Here is a 17,062-nt window from a genome sequence, read left to right as displayed (position 1 = left end):
ATCTTTACAGGTCATATGCTACAGATGTGAGAGTATTAACCAGATGTCAGTTGACTTCACCTAGGCTTCTTAAGTGGACTGCCTAATGGTCTAGATAGAATTTCTGAATTCATCCTATATATTCTTATACAGCATTAATCCTTTTTTTTTTTTTGAGGGTCTTAAGCAAGAGAATGTCCCAGTGGGTTGTGCCTCTCCTAACTGAAGCTCCAACAGATGTTCCATATGCTGGAAAAATTCTTCTGAGGAATAGACCTGGAGATATTTTTATGATAAATATTATTATTAAATCCTTTGGCACATACCACTGACTAAAAGTGGATTTTAAGAAGATAAGCATTTCATCAATCACTTTGGACTAGTTCGGGCTAGTAAACATTTATTTTATAGAAAATTAAGAAATAAAAAGAATGTTATTATCACAAGGTGTGGTTCACTGGGTAGATTAAAAGAAAGCACTGATCTCTGTTGGTACTTAAAACCTCACAAGTATCAACTCTAACTTTAAGTGGAAAGCAGCATTTAGTGCTTTTACTGGGCTAATTCCATTATTTAACAAGCTATTATTTTGCTACAGATTGTAAAATTGGTAAAAGCAGTCTTCTGGAGCAATTTCTTAAAGCACATTTATCTCTGAGAATGGAGAACTATAATATCAGGCAAGAATCTGAGAACTGACCCTGTAAAAACCAGACTTATTTGGCCCACAACACCCAAATATTTAAAAAAAACTGTGAAAACTGCAGTTTGCTTTGATGTTGGCATGATCTAACACTCCAACATGGCATCCTCTAAGTACACTGGGATTGCCAGGTTTGGAAGACTAACAATGTCATTCATAATTTTCTTAGTAGATTGTGGTAAAGTTGTAGCTGTAATGTATCTTGACTATACAAAGCATTGGACAAAGGGTCCATGACATTTTTATAAGCAAACTAAGGGTAGGCTGGGTAGCATGATGAAAAGGTATACAGCTAACCTCAACATTGTACTGAAATTGAGTATCAACTGGGTTGCCACAAGATTCAGTCTTGGGCTCCTCAACATTTTTATTAATGACTTGGATGAGAAAGTAGAGGGAATTCTTATCAAATTGGCAGATGACATAAGATTGGATAGGTCTCTAATACCCTAGAAGTCACAGCTAAAATTCAAAACAATCTTGATATCTATTTAAAATAGGTCAAAACCAAATAAACAAAAATGGAATGACATTTAACAAATAAATATACATTTTTTTAAAACTTAGGACAGAAATGAAAAGCATAGGCATAGTGTGGAAGACAACTAGTTTAGCAATAGGATTTGTGAAAAAGATTTTGAAATTGTAGTTGACTGCAAACTGAATATGAATCAGTAGTCTGATGTGGCTGCAAAAATGGCAAATGAAATTTTAGGCTGCAACCACAGAAAGAGGGTTTCCAAATTGCTGGATACATTAATTCCAGTTTATTTTTGCATTGGTCAGATCCCATCTCAAATATTGTATCAAATTCTGGGCACCATAATTAAGAATATTCAAGCCAATTGGATCAGGTTCAGATAAAGGCAGTGGAGAAGCCCTATGAAAATTAAAGAAATCTGGAATATTTAGTCTTAGGAAGTTTCAGCCCTTCAAGGTAGGCCAGGTCAAGACACAGCCATTACAAGAACCATTGGAGTTCTACTTTATTATTATAGGTTATATTAACAGAACCTTGATTTTTCTAAAGAGAATCAAGATGGGGCCATTTTGAATTTCTTTCTCATCTTAGTTCCAGGGTAACGTACTGTAGAAGCAGAACTACCGGAGTTCTGTCCCTAGCAGAAAACTGCTTTATAAAATTATCCACCATGGGTGCCCATAGAGGGACAAGGGGGACAAGCAGTGTGACAGGTGTCATGAAATCATAGTCCAAATGACACAAATTATGTAATTTGTGTTGATCACATTACACCATGCTATCTGCCAATACAAATTAGATTTACACACTGTTCTAAGCTACAGCTGCCAACTCTGATTATAATTGGCTGGAATCACACATCAAGCTCAACAGTTTACAAACCTGAATGTGTACAGGTGGTCCTCATTTAATGACAACTCATTCAGCCACTGTTCAAACTTATGACCGTGCTGAACAAGTGATAGTTATGACTGGACCTCATACTTACAGTTGTTGCACCATTCCCATGGTCAGGTGATCACAATTTGTGATCACTGGTGGCTTCCCACAAGCAAAGTCAATGGGGAAGCCAGCAGGGAGTTGGAAATCGTGGTCACGAGGTCCTTTCTTAATGATCCGCACTGTCCTCACTTAACAATGGCAACCAGGACAGCCAGACCTGCCATCGCTAAGCGGCACGGTCACGTGGTTTTTGACTTCCAACCATATTGTTTATCAACAGAGTTTCCAGTCCCAATTAGCATTGTTAAACAAGAACTACCTGTACACACAATAGGAAGACCAAACAAACCACCTTGTGGCTTAGCAAAAAGCTAAGCTAATCACAATGTTAACTGGCTAATGCCTTGTAATTGCCCAACACATGATTAAAATGGGCACACTGGGAACAAAATAGAGCATAAAACTCTGGGAAAGTTTCATTCTGAGACACTTGCTCAATGTTACCAGTGTAGTTCCTTCAAAATATGATTGGAATCTAAGTTTGAAGTATGCAGTTGCCACAGCAGCCTTATGTATAAACACAGTACATAGAATAACTTACCACTACACTACTCACAAGACAGCCAGTTTGGTGAAGTGGTTAAGGCATCAGGCTAGAAACCAGGAGACAGTAAGTTCTAGTTCTGCCTTAGACACAAAGCTAGCTGGGTGACCGTGGGCCAGCCATTTTCTCTTAGCCCTAGGAAGGAGGCAATGGCAAATCACTTCTGAAAAACCTTGCCAAGAAAACTGCAGGGACTTGTCCAGGTAGTTTCCAAGAATCAGACACAATTGAATGTGTATATATAACCACCATAGAAAGATGTGTGAGCAAATTTAAACATTTTTTTTAAAAAATTGGCACTCAAGTTCAATTCCATCTGTTGTTGACAGCTTGTCTTGTTGTTTATAATTTCTTACGTTAAAACTATTTCCCAGCAATTTTATGCAAGATTTGGAAGCAGACCTCAATATGTGTGTTGAGATTCAATACTGTAGAATCCTGTGCTGTAATTTCTTATCCTGCACAAGCTGTTTCTAAACCAATTGTAGTTCCTGTGTATCTGGGAGGCTTAAAAACAAATGGTACAATAATAGGGACAACAGAAGCTTTTCTATTTATTACCATGATGCAGGATTTTTAAAAAAAAATATTTTAGGAGCTACAGTTTGCCAATAGATATTTGGCATCACTTTACCAGTACTCCAAAATTGAATGCAGTGTTGTAAGATTCTTTATTAAAATCAGTTATTGATCTAAAGTGAAGAATATCAACTGATTTCCAGAAAGCATCTTATATCTTTAAATTCTATAAGCCTTTGTAGATCTAAAATTATATGAACTTAATAACAAATGTGGGAGAAGCAGTGTTATCCAAGAAAACTGACAGGTATCTTTATTAGCTTTCAGAAAAAAGGAACATTTTTCTAGAGTAGTGTGCAGGACAGTAAAGTACCTGCAGGAATTCCCTCCACTATGCAATATTATGTACAAGAGTGCTACCTTAAAGGCCATCTTCTCCCATATACATCTTTAAGTTCAACCCCTGTTCTAAGGCCTTACTTTATGCAATTTCCTTTCAGTTTGGGTTTTTTTGTTGCAGTTGTTCACTTTAGATTCAAAAGTTAAACGCCTTATAAATTGCCTGCCACAAGATTAAGATGGGAAAACTGGGAACAAAACAGAGCAGAATACAAGCTATTTGTTTTGAATACAAGCCAAATGTAGTCCCATTATAAAACAAAAATAGGCCCATCTGTCTTATCTATCTAATTGAAAAGTAACATGCCAGTTTTGTCTGATATGTTTTCAAATCAAATTAGAAATCTACCTTTACAAAAGACTAGATGACAGGTTGTGTTTTTTTAATAGTGGAATTCAAAATAATTTTTACAGGTGCAGTTTCTTTTGTAATTGTTATATTTTTTCTTCTTTCTTGACTATACTACAAGTTGAACAAATCAGGAACTCTTGTTGTAAGATCCAGCAACCAACCTAACAATTAACAGTTTATTTCCCACATTTTCTCAAGTCTGAACTGTCTTCCCTTGTTTGTTTTTAAATTGTTTCTTTAGTTTTTATTTTCACAATAAAGGACACACTAAAATGTACTTTCTGTTCAGGATATGTCCTAGCTTGCTGTTACTTTTTCCACTATTAGACAGTTTACCTTTAGAACAGAGTGATTCACAATCTCCTCCAATACAGTATTTGTACTTTATTTTTTCCCTTCCTCACTTTATTGTTCTATTTCTCTGCATCTGCTTTGGGTATAAACTTAGGTTTTTCAATAGCTTACAAAAGTACTTTTAATTTTTCAGCTGTCAGTTTTTCACATTTTCTGATTGTTTCCTTGTGCTTCACTGCCATTTTCTGAGGAATATATGCAATCCATACTGTTGATATCACACGGAATTCCTAACATGTGTTTTGTCCTGATCTTTGGAGCTGTAGTTCTGGCAACAGTATATGAATTCCCCTACCCCAGATAAGTGCCCTCAGATATGCCAGAAATCATCATGATCCCTTTGGGGCATGTTGGCTAGGAATCACAGAAGTCAAAGTCTAACACATCTGGAGGTGATCAAAATGGAGAAGGCTATTATTAACAATCTAGCGATGGTAAGAGCAGTAGCTTTTGTCCCAACTTTTCAAGGGTCTCTTTCTGTTCCTGAATCCCCCAAACAATGTAGAGAAGACATGCTAGTAGCTGAAAAATATCCATGAAGTCAACAGGCAGAACACTATAGGAGTATGAAAACATTTTGAACTTAATTTCCAGTTTGTTCCAACTCTACCAGAAATGTTCACATGTGCTTGGCTTGAAAGACCTGTTTCAAAATTGTTAGAGAATATAAAGTTGGTGCCAGTTAAGCTATCGCTAGATTTTTAAAAAAACCCATTAAGTTCATGACAGGGGGAAAATGTTACTTCTGGAGATTTCACCATAGAAACCACGATGCAGTTACACTGGCATGTTCTTCAGCATAGGAGTTTAGGTTTGGGGTGAGGCACATTTGATCGAATGTTTGTTGTTTTGCATTTGCAAAATAAAATACTGGTTGTTTTCCTACCATTATCTGGTTAACTGGGCAACGAACCAATACTTGGGAATTATTATTTCTATAACACAAACTCAAAACGAAGCTCAAACGAGCTGTTTCCAGCTCAAAACACTTCCAGAGTACTCGAACAGTTAGATCGGCTGTTTTGAGCTCGGAAGCACTGAGAACTCGACATGAAGCGCACATTTTGAGTTCAACCTATTTTGTACATAATTACTTGCAGTGGGTAGACAAAAGGTGATGCGCAGCAGTTCCAGCTCAGGAGTTTGCAGATACTGCCACAAACAACGCAAACGTAGTGGGAGGAACATGCTTCTGACTTATACTATCCAGCGCAGACGTCCGGCAACGTTAACTATCACAAAGGATTGCAATCCAAGAAATTACTCAAACCAGACAACTGCACCCAGGCGCGTTTATGAATTATTCTGTTACGTTCACTTGTCAAGGCAAGCGCAGAGAACTGCGCGTGCGCACTCCACTCCTGTTCGGCCGTCCATCACAATCAAATGTAAAGAAAAACCTCGTCAGCTATTGAGGAAAAAAAAACTGGACGAGAGGGATGCTGAGCACGAGGGGGGAAGGACACACCTCAGTGAGGTCATCAATAAGCGTCCTTTTGGGGTGGCAGGTTTTCTGGAAAGTCTAGGGCTACCCGCATCCTGCTTCGGAGCTCGGTGCGTCCTTTTATCGTCATCACCGTCGCCGTTGTTGTCGTCATCGCCGCCGCCGGGTTCCTTTCCCCCCCACGTCTCAGCCCGCAGCTCGTTCTGCCGCTGCTGCATGCGCCCCGAGGGCTCGCGCCTCATTGGAGCGGGCGCGCGGTAAGGAAGACGCGGGACTGGAGGCCGGGGGTGGCGGGGAAGTCGCTCGCTCGCCGGCCGGCCTGGTTGCCCGGCCGGTTTCCTCTCCTTCCCCCTCCCACTTCCCGTCTTTGTCTCCATCTCTTTCTCGCAGTTTGGCTCAGTTTGGGGGAAAGCGGGCCGGGAGGGGATGGCGTCTTCGTGAACGCGTTGCCAAAGAGCTCCCTGGCAGCGTGTGCGTGGTGGGCTTGAAACCCGGGTGGGGGCATGCAAGCAGTGAAGTGGCCCTCCCAAGGGAAGGCGGATGGGGAGGCTCGAGGAGATGCGGAAAGATGGTGGAAAGGAGAGGAAAAACGAAGAAAAGGGAATGGTGGTGGCCGGAAAGGCGGCGACGGGCTTTGAAGCGCTGAGGGGAACCTTAGAGATACGGTGGGGATTAAGGCCTGCTGGATTCTGGAGGGAAATCGCGCTGCAGCGGAGGGAGGGGACCTGTGTATTTACAAACGAGAGTAATGTGAAATACTCTCTTTGTTATGCGCGATTCCGCGGTGTGCGGTAAAAATCGCGTTTCGAGCAAATGATGAGCAGATCGAAATATTCTCTTCTATTGGAGGTCGAAAAAAATCATGCTAAAGGGGAGGGGAACCCGGAACGATCTGCCCAAAGGGGAGAAGGGAGATGCCGTTGATATAGGCTGAATATAACTCGCTCCTTTCCATCAGACAAGCTTGAGGAATTATTAGAATAATCTTTCTAACACCTGTGTATTAATACTACCCTGCAGATGCATTTAAAAAGCAACAGGAAAGTGATGACTCTAGTGAAATAATGGTGCATAGTTGTGGGCCAGAATTACTTATAATTAAATTCACTAACAAGCCTTGTAGCATCTTGATGAATACAAGTAGTCCTCTTTAGCGACTGCCTCATTTAGTGACCATCTGCAGTTATGAGGGTAATGAAAAAGTAACTTTGCAACCATCCCTTGCATTTATGACCTTCACAGGTTTGTAAAGCAAAGGAAAGCTGAATTAAGATCCTAAGCACAGCCAAGGTTTCACTTAGTGACTGCTTCACTTAACAACCAAGTTGCTGATCCCAATTGTGGTCGCTAAATGAAGATTATCTGTACATTTATTATATACAAATTTATGGAATACAGTGAACTTAGTTCTCTGCTGTAGCAGGATGTGCAGTCTTGGTTTAGTCATAGAGGTGATCTTAAATATTTTGATGAAATGTAATGATAAAAATGCACTTAGTACTGTATTTAGATATGGCATATGATAAAGTCAGTAGGTTTGAATTATGGAATGTTTTTGTACAAATACAGAGTTGAAGGTTGGTTGCTGGCTGTGGTAATAGTTGTATGTGGTAGAAACAAAATGTGTGAGAATAAATGCAATGGTTAACAAATGATTGAGCAGCATGTAAGACAATGTCCCCTGGCAAAAATTACAGCAAATAAATGGCTATGTGAATCTTGGTAGATTGTTCACTAAAAACAGAAAAATGGATGGAGGAATTTTAAGAAGTCCAATGTTGATAATATGATTGTGGGTAGTATATGGTCTGTTGCAAGGGATGAAAATTTATCAAAAGAATTGAAAATGGCTGTGTATAAAAGTGTGCTTCTGCCCACTTTGTTATACGAAAATAAGAATTGGTTATGTTGGGTTATATCATGAAAAATAGAAAAGGAACTTGAGTGCAGTGGGAATGTGGTACTAAAGATCTGTGTGATAAAACAAGTAAAGAGAGTCAAGAATGAATGGGTGATGAATGACTAGAATGAATATAAAAGTAAGTGACCAGTACAGAAAAGTACCTTGAAGTTGTTTAGTCATACAGAAAGAATGAATGAGATTCCAAGTGTAAAATAAATATATGAATGAAGAATAAATGGGTCTGCAGGAAGACTGAGAATGGTAATCAGAGGGAGATGATGACATCCTTAAACAAAGAGAGTGAGAAGTTTAAAGAGTGAAAGGCAATGTATAGATGCAGTGGAAGATGGTTTGTAAGGATAGAAACGTATGGAGTAGTACAGTTAATGATGGCATACTGTAAATTAGTTTTAATTAAGTAGCATTTCCATTTCTGCATTTAATTTATTTTGTCCACTATTTCACACTTTCTACATTTTGCATTACATTGTTTACCCTGAAAGGATAACCTAAAGCACCACAACAGTCTGCAAAGACTAATTGTGCAAGCCCAGCCTGCAAAAATTTATATTTGGGATAGGTGACATTCCCAGTCAAAGCAGATTCCTCCACAGAGCTTCTGTAACTAGATATCCTGAATATGGTAATAAATAAATAAGAATATGGGAAAAAAGAAATATCCTGAATATGGGATGAAAGAGCCAGTTGGGTCTAGTCGTGAAGGCAACAGGCTAGAAACCAGGAAACTGTGAGTTCTAGTCCCACCTTAGGCATGAAAGCTGGCTGGGTGACCTTGGGCCAGTCTCTCTCAGCCCAACTCACCTCACAGGGTTGTTGTTATAGGGAAAATAGGAGAAGGAAGGAGTATTAGGTATGTTCCCCACCTTGAGTTATTTATAAAAATCATAAAGGTGGGATAGAAAATGAATGAATGAATGAATAAAGAGTTCATGATGCTATTGAACTGCTGTTCTTGGAATCTCAGGACCTCAGCAAGATGAAAGAAAAAGAGTGACAGAATAAATCAATCTCTTCGCCCTCAAGTTCTCAGGTGTTTTCTAGCCATACAGACAGTCACTGTCATGAAAGTGAAGCTCTTCGTACATCAGCTCTGCTTTTTCTTAGGGCCCTACATGTAGGCTACTCACATTAGAAACATAACAAATCTATTTAAAGAACTTAAAGTGTTGATACTAATAGACAGCTCTATGAAGGGAGACGGTAAATTTACACAAAGACAAAAACTGCTGTGTGTTACGCAAAAGGTGCAGGTCCTTAAAATGTCCAGATGCTGGAACTAAATTATGCCACAACCTTCATAGTCTGTGTGGGAGTTGCAAACAAAAACTTTGTGAGGGCATCTGAATTTTACCGATAGGCAGATGGTTTTGGAGTTAGAACATTTGTTTATATATTTATCTGCTACACAAAGGAAAGATGGTTTATAATGAATTTCATATTTATACAGGAGGTACAAATAAATGGCATTGTCAGGGCTTTGATAGTCTCTAATAGATTTTAGGATTGATTGTGTCTATTGAGTTTGTATGGATTATTGTACTTTTAATAAATTTAAATAGTAAGCAAAACTGTATTTCTCACAAACCAAAGAAATATATAAAGCACAATGACATCCAAGTCATCCAAATTTCATTTAGCTGTCATTAAAAAGGAGAAGTTGTCTTGGCAGGATAATAGTCAACCATTACAGAAAACATAATATTTTATAAAACCAATCTAAACAGAGGAAACAACATTCAATTTATTTCTATATGACATTCATTCTGCTTATTTTATCTGTTATTGGTTTATTCCACAGGACATAAGCTTCGATGAGTATATACCTAGGGTGGCTGTAAGGAAATATGCATATGGAAGGAACAGCTGTGAGGATCATAATTTAGTTGCAGGCTAGATGCAATCTGAATCATGATTGTTTTGTTTAAAAGGTTGATGTAATTCTTCCCAGGAAAATCTATTTGCAATCGATATGATATATCAACATGATAATAATTGTGTCTGAGTTGTACACTTGTTTCTGTGTGATGTCTTTGTCTGGATCCTATTGTACAACTGCTTCTAAAGGGAGTAGGCAGACACATTTGTTCAAATTGAATTTTGAACATCTTCTGTATTCTGTCACAGTAGGTGTATCTCTATCCAACTCCTCCTAGAGCCTGTAGAAGCAGATACATGTAAAAGCAAATGTCTCCAGAGTTTGTTGAGAAATTGCATGCTTAATAAGTGCTAAACATGTAATTTCCCTTCCCAATCCAACAGCTGTGTCTGCATACTTTATACAGCAAAATTCAAATTCTTTTTATTGGATGTTTGGGAGCTAGAGACAGAAATTTATTCAGTGCTTATTTCTCCTATTTATGACAACTCAGATTAGGATAATGTTGGCATTTTCTATAAATTTTCTACAGAATCTATCTCAAAATCTATGGAGTAACTCAACTAGTATCTACAGATAATTATGCTATTTAGGAAGAATAATTACGTTGATATTTCAGATAAGACAATTCTTTTCAGTAGTGAGGGAAAAAGCCAATAGTTGTTTGGTCATCCTTTAACTGTATTGCACTTGTTACATCAACTTAGCCCTTTCCTTGACCACATACGTTTCATGGAGTAACGTATAGTGAAATTCCCCTGTAGTGGTTTCTGGATGTTACTTTCTCTCTTTATTTGCTGACATCCTTCTTTTTACTGATGTAATGTTTTGGCCCCGTAATATTGTTGTCTGAACAGACTGGCATTGGCTCAAGACAATGTAGTACAGTACTGTACATCTATTTGATGATCCATTGTTGCTGCCAGATACCTGTTTGAACTGAATAGCTGTGCAAATCCTTCAAATGAAGTGCTTTGTAATGTGCAGGAACATGTGCTTTCTCTCTGAATCACAAAAGCAGCCAAGACTTTCTCCAGGCTTGCATGGATACTTCATAAGTTTCTCCTGTTAGGGTATGGGAATACGATGGGTATGTATCATATTCTCTTGTCAGAGTATGGGAATATGATGGAGCATGATGGGTGTGTGTATGCAGTGCTATTGGTGGAATGCCTTCCTAGTGACCCAAATACCAGATTTCACAATATTTGTCTCCATTTTATACCTCAAACATTTGCAATGGAAACCTGTAGAATGCATTTGTTGTGTTCATTTGTTTTTCTTTGTTTTAGAGTGAACTCTGAATCATGATTAGGGTTTATAACTGATGGCTAATGGCTTAGTATGGTATGTAAACTAAGTAGATTATACCTTATTCAACGAACAATTAGTTAAACAAATCTTGGCTTACTGTGACATGTGAACTTAAGAATGGCAGAAACTGGAAGAAAAAGGTAATATTGACTCATGGGGACTCAATAGTGGTGTCTGTGTGGTTTTATTTAACAGCATAGAAGTGGTTTGCCATTGCCACTTTTTTTCTGCCCAGACTAACTTGTATCTGTAGGATTGCCTATTGTTTCTCATCCAGTTAGTAACAGTCTACTGTCTGCTTAAGTGTGTGGGTTGTTTTATTTTTTTTTGAGGGGGGAGATTCACCCAGATTAGCTAGATGTTTCAATTAGAAACTACCTAGTAGGGATAATACTGGGATAAGGGATAAGAGACCTACACAGTTTACACCACAATAAATACACTGTGTGTCCAATTATTAAGCAAGTGGGTATTTTGACCATATCATCATTTTTATGCATATTTTCCACCTCCAAGTTGTATAAACCTGAATGCTTATTGGATATAAGCATATCAGGTGATGTGTATTTGTGTAATGAGGGAGGGTGTGGCCTAAGGAGATCAATACCCTATATCAAGGTGTGCATAATTATTAGGCAGCTTCTTTTCCTCAGGCAAAATGGGCTAAAAAAAGAGATTTAACTGACTGAAAAGCCAAAAGTTGTAAAAAGTCTTTCAGAGGGATGCAGCACTCTTGAAATTGCTAAGATATTGGGGCGTGACCACAAAACCATCAAACATTTTGTTGCAAATAGTCAACAGGGTCGCAAGAAACGTGTTGAGAAAAAAAGACGCAAATTAACTGCCAAAGATTTGAGAAGAATCAAACGTGAAGCTACCAGGAACCCATTATCCTCCAGTGCTGTCATTTTCCAGAACTGCAACCTACCCGGAGTGCCCAGAAGTGCAAGGTGTTCAGTGCTCAGAGACATGGCCAAGGTAAGGAAGGCTGAAACTTGACCACCACTGAACAAGACACACAAGTTGAAACGGCAAGACTGGGCCAAGAAATATCTGAAGACAGATTTTTCAAAGGTTTTATGGACTGATGAGATGAGAGTGACTCTTGACGGACCAGATGGATGGGCCCTTGGCTGGATCAGCAAAGGGCTCAGAGCTCCACTTCGACTCAGATGCCAGCAGGGTGGAGGTGGGGTACTGGTATGGGCTGGTATGATTAAAGATGAGCTAGTTGGACCTATTCAGGTTGAAGATGGACTCAAAATCAACTCCCAAACCTACTACCAGTTTTTAGAAGACACTTCCTTCAAGCAGTGGTACAGGAAAAAGTCTGCATCTTTCAAGAAGACCATGATGTTTATGCAGGACAATGCTCCATTGCATGCATCAAAGTACTCCACTGTGTGGTTAGCCAGTAAAGTCCTCAAAGATGAAAGAATAATGACATGGCCCCCTTCCTCACCTGACCTAAAGCCTATTGGGAACTTGTGGACCCTTCTCAAATGGGAGATTTACGGTGAAGGAAGACAGTGCACCTCTCTGAACAGTGTCTAGGAGACTGTGGTTGCTGCTGCACAAAAAGTTGATCGTCAACAGATCAAGAAACTGACAGACTCCATGAATGGAAGGCTTATGACTGTTATTGCAAAGAAGGGTGGCTATATTGGTCACTGATTTTTTGTTTGAAATGTCAGAAATGTTTATTTGTAAATTTTGAGTTGTTTGTTTGTTATTCTCACTTTAACAGATGAAAATAAATGAGTGAGATGGGGGAATTTTCGTTTTTCATTTAGTTGCATAATAATTCTGCACACTAATAGTTGCCCAGTAATTGTGCACACATAGATAAGCTCCTAAGAAAGCCAAAACCTCACTTTGACTTTCTTAAATATCCAGGTTTATTAACGTTTTGGATTGACCAAGAGCACTGTAGTTGTTCAATAATGAAATTCATCCTCAAAAATACAACTTGCCTCATAATTGTGCATGCAGCGTATGTTACTACTTAAAGTTTATCTGGAATCCTAACATTTTTACCATTTGAAAGTTGTTATTCAATTCCTTCTGGCAATCTATAGTATTGCTTTGTTCTCATTGAATTATGAGATCCAGGTAAAGCAAAACCTTGTTTTAATAGATCCCCATTAAACTGGGAATTTTGGATGCAGTGCATATTTTGTTCTAAACTTCCAAATAATGAGCAAGTCCACTGCATCCAAAGTAGTCTGGACGAAGCAGTTAAATTTACATTGATTTTGTGTCAAGGATTTTCATCTTTGTTCACATAACATAAATCACTGCAAATGACATAAATTGCAATTTAATAGACCTTTGGGAGTAATGGACACCACTTCACCCCAATTGGCCCATTAAATCAAAGTTTCACTTTATATTATTATTCCCTTACTATATTCAATTTCAGTCAGATTTTTTCCACATCAACCTATGCCAGGTGAAGTACTGAGACTCAGGAATTTAGATTGCTAAGAATATCATCAGCATGTGATACATGTCTCTAAATTCTCTGTAGCAACCATTCTCAACTTTTTGACCCTGGAGGAACCCTTGGAATATTTTCCAGGTCTTGGGGAACCCCTGCCCATTCAGGCTCCAATATAATCCAGAAATTACAAAATTACTATATTCATTTCATGTATAGGCCTGTTTATATGCACTAACAGTGTTCTTAAACTAAAAATAAATAATGAAACCTGTTTAATGTGAAGTTGCCCAAATTTGAAATAATTTTTTTAAATAAATTGTGATCTCCCAGGGAACCCCTTGTGACCTCTTGCAGAACCCTGGTCGAGAAACCCTGCTCTACAGTCTTGCAAAATGATTTATATATATTTCTAACGGGAGGGGGGTATAATCATAACATAAGTATATAAGCCATGCCTTACTGGATTAGACCCCTGGCCCATCAATTTCTTGCAGTCTGTTCTTATAGTGCACAAGGAAGCCCGCTAGTCTTCCAGCAGATAGCCTTCAGAGGCAGTCACAGTACCATCAAGGCTAATAGTCATTGATCCCCATGACTTCCATGAATAGGTCCAACCTGTTTTTGAAGCCAACCAAGCTGGTAGCCAGCACCACATCTCGTGGTAGCAAATTCCAAAGTTTAATTACGTGTTGTGGTTAAAAAATATTTCCTTTTGTCTGTCTTGATTCTTCCAGGATTCCATTTCATTGGGTGGACTCCAGTTCTAGTATTTTGGAAAATAGCTTCTCCTTATTCATTGTATATACACCAAAGCAAACAGGCATACCTTATATACCAGCTGTTAGAAAGCAAGGAAGGTTGTAAGTTTCCTAAATGCATCTAGTTGGTGCATTGTGACACAAAATGCTTGACACTCTTATTGTGAGACATTATTGTTTTCTTGGATTGTTTTCCTCAAGGGATGAGCAGAGACACTAACGTCAGAGAAAACAATAAAATAGTCAAGTGATAGAGATTCAAATGATCATTATTATACAAAGGCATATGTTAAAATGTTCAAAAAATTATTGGTATATTATTTACGATTTCTAAAATCATTTCTAACTTGGCTTTTGTATCATGAATACTCCAAACGTGTCATGTTTCTTTAGCTGAAATACATCTATGCTGCTTTTTCAGGGCACAAGCTTTAAAGGATCTTATCCTAAAAATAAGATTGCATGGAATAAAAATCATGGATTAATAAAAAGGAAACATTGGTAATGTTTGGAACCCTAGTAGTTAAAGCAATCAGATTAAGAATTAAGATACTGTTGCAGCCTAAATGGTCCCATATAGTATATCCTAGGAATGTCTGAAGAGAAATAAATGTTCAGGGCTTTCCTAAAATCTTGCAGTGATGGGGCTTGTTTTGGAATGTACAATATTAAAACAATTTGGAAATAAACATCTGAAAATGCTAGACATGAATAGAGCAGTGCCGACGGATAACTCTAACTACCGCTTGATAAGATAAGTGCCTTACACTATATTATATATTTGCATCATCTTCATTAATAACCTGCCTTTTTTTTTCCTCCAGTTACTCTTGACTTATGTGGGGCTGTTATCATTCCCAGAGATTTTAAAGTTGAACTTCATAAACTGTGGCAGAAGTAAAGGACAAAGATCATGAGTTTGTTTAATCTGGACCGCTTTCGCTTTGAAAAGAAAACAAAAATTGAAGGACAGAATGCTACAGCTTCAGATTCTCCTGCAGATCCAAAAGCTTCAGATTCTCCTGCAGATCCAAAAGCACCTCCTGCGTTCAATACTGTAAAGAATTCTACACTTCCTTCTCCTTCAGAAGACCATGCTGCAATTGTTGGTGGAGAAGATAATGATCATAGTAGTGGACCAACCTCTCCAGCATCTGATGTATCTGAGAAAACCGGTAAATCCTGTTTGTTTGTTTTTTTACTGTTTTATAATTGAATAGAGAGCCTTTGTACATCATATTACTGCTCTAGAGATCAGCTCAAAATAAATTATTCCAAAACAAAAGTACTGGTATTCTCTAGGAAACACTTTAAGGCCCCAATTAGATGGATGATCAACAGCAGCTTCATCGAGCAGATAAAATACTTTAAATATCCAGGTCTCTATTTTCAATCTTCTAACTGCTGGTATACTCAAACAAGGAAGCTTCTAGTAAAAACCCCCAAAGCACCCCTTGCAATTGCTAAATCTGCAGGTCAGTTTGGTAACAGTTATGCTCTAGCAGCTATTAAACTATTTAAAGCCAAATTTCTGGGAGTGATGCTATTGTGGTGCTTAGTTAAGTATTTATAAGGAGCCTCCTACTTTAGAAGCAATCCAGTCAAAATTCTTGAAAATCTTAGTACAAGTTCCTTATTCAACTTCAGTGCTCTTACATGACTAGGATTAGGGGCCTGATTAAGACTTTATTGTCTTAGATTCTGAATGAAGCACATCTATTGGGGAATTTCCTTAGGAAATTCATCTGACCTTGCTGAATAGGTTCTCTTACAATCTAAGAAGATAAATTAATGACAGTTTGGCATATTGCTGTCTTATCCTGTCAGCACTACCTGCTCTGGGACTTGATAAAACCCTGGCTGAGCTAAAGCAGAGGATTTGCGATCTAGATATCCAAAATGACAGAGCCAAAATCTCCAATCCCTTTTATAGCACAATCATCCCTCCTCCCTGGGCTATCCGTAGATATTTCTTTAACATCTTATATGGTCCACGTAGAAGACCATTTACTTTGCCCCAGATTGGGTTGCTACCTATTAGGGCAACAACTGGTATATATATAAGCCTCCTATATGAAAGCTGAACTTGTTTCTGATTAGACCCAGAGGTAGAATCTATCTCATATGTGCTATTAAAATGTTCATTGTACACCAATGGCGATGAAGCTTATTACTTCCAATTCTTAATAACTAATTGCCATTGCAACCAGGAGGGTATTACTCTTCCCTGGGTGACCACTCTTTAGAAACATCTAAGAAAGTGGCAGAATTCTTCTCTATAGCTATGGCTGTTAGAAACCGTCTGGTTCCTCCCTCATGCTATTAATTAAATAGCTGCTAATTGTTTTACAATTTTCTTGCAATCATTAAAATTTCTTTTTATAGTTATTGTATTGTATGCTGGTCTCTTATTATGTTTGGTCTTGGACCATAAATAGTTTGTTTTGTACATCCACTTTTCTGTAATAAGTAAATCTTAAATTTAATACAGCTTTCATAAAGATATCCATTATTTATTCACCTTTTTAAAATACCAAACTGCTATGTTGTATACACTATATGTAATTTAGAGTCTCCAAACATGTGGAACTAAAATTTCCACAGTTCCTTCCCTCTGGGCCAGACTGGTAGGAACATTCAGTGCAAAATGTCTGATGAACATCTGATTGCCTATCTATGATTTCAGAACTTGTCCAGTGTAACCTGTGGTGTCAATAATATAAATTCTTTAACATGTTTGCTAAGTTGATTTCTTGTGAATGTTTATGCATATGTAAATAACTTAAAGAAAAGGTTAGACAATGTGGCATTATTTAAAGAGGCTACTAATATCATTAACTACTGATACATGTAATACTGCCTCCAGGATCAAACACAGCATATCTCTGAATACCATTTGAGATACAATATACGAGAAGAGCTATGTACTCATTTTTCAAATTTCTATTACTGCCCATCTTTCCCAAAAGG

The 17,062-nt window shown here is 38.0% G+C and overlaps 1 protein-coding gene across 3 annotated transcripts in view; it reads left to right on the top strand.

Annotated features, from left to right (window-relative positions):
* The first annotated feature begins 5,935 nt into the window (after positions 1-5,935).
* Positions 5,936-17,062, top strand: part of SMARCAD1 (SWI/SNF-related, matrix-associated actin-dependent regulator of chromatin, subfamily a, containing DEAD/H box 1) — a 49,916-nt gene continuing 38,789 nt past the window's right edge. For all 3 annotated transcript variants that reach the window (XR_010068383.1, XM_063309620.1, XM_063309621.1), the window contains exons 1-2: positions 5,936-6,034; positions 14,917-15,267. Coding sequence is in view for 2 of the 3 variants with exons in the window: in XM_063309620.1 (XP_063165690.1) it covers positions 15,006-15,267 (262 nt within the window). In the remaining variant the exon portion in view is untranslated. The remainder of the gene's footprint in view (positions 6,035-14,916; positions 15,268-17,062) is intronic.

Source organism: Candoia aspera, chromosome 8 (assembly GCF_035149785.1).
Source record: "Candoia aspera isolate rCanAsp1 chromosome 8, rCanAsp1.hap2, whole genome shotgun sequence".
Taxonomy (NCBI): Eukaryota; Metazoa; Chordata; class Lepidosauria; order Squamata; family Boidae; genus Candoia; species Candoia aspera.
Note: the sequence above shows the minus strand (reverse complement) of the source record. Positions and strands in the feature narration are given on the sequence as shown.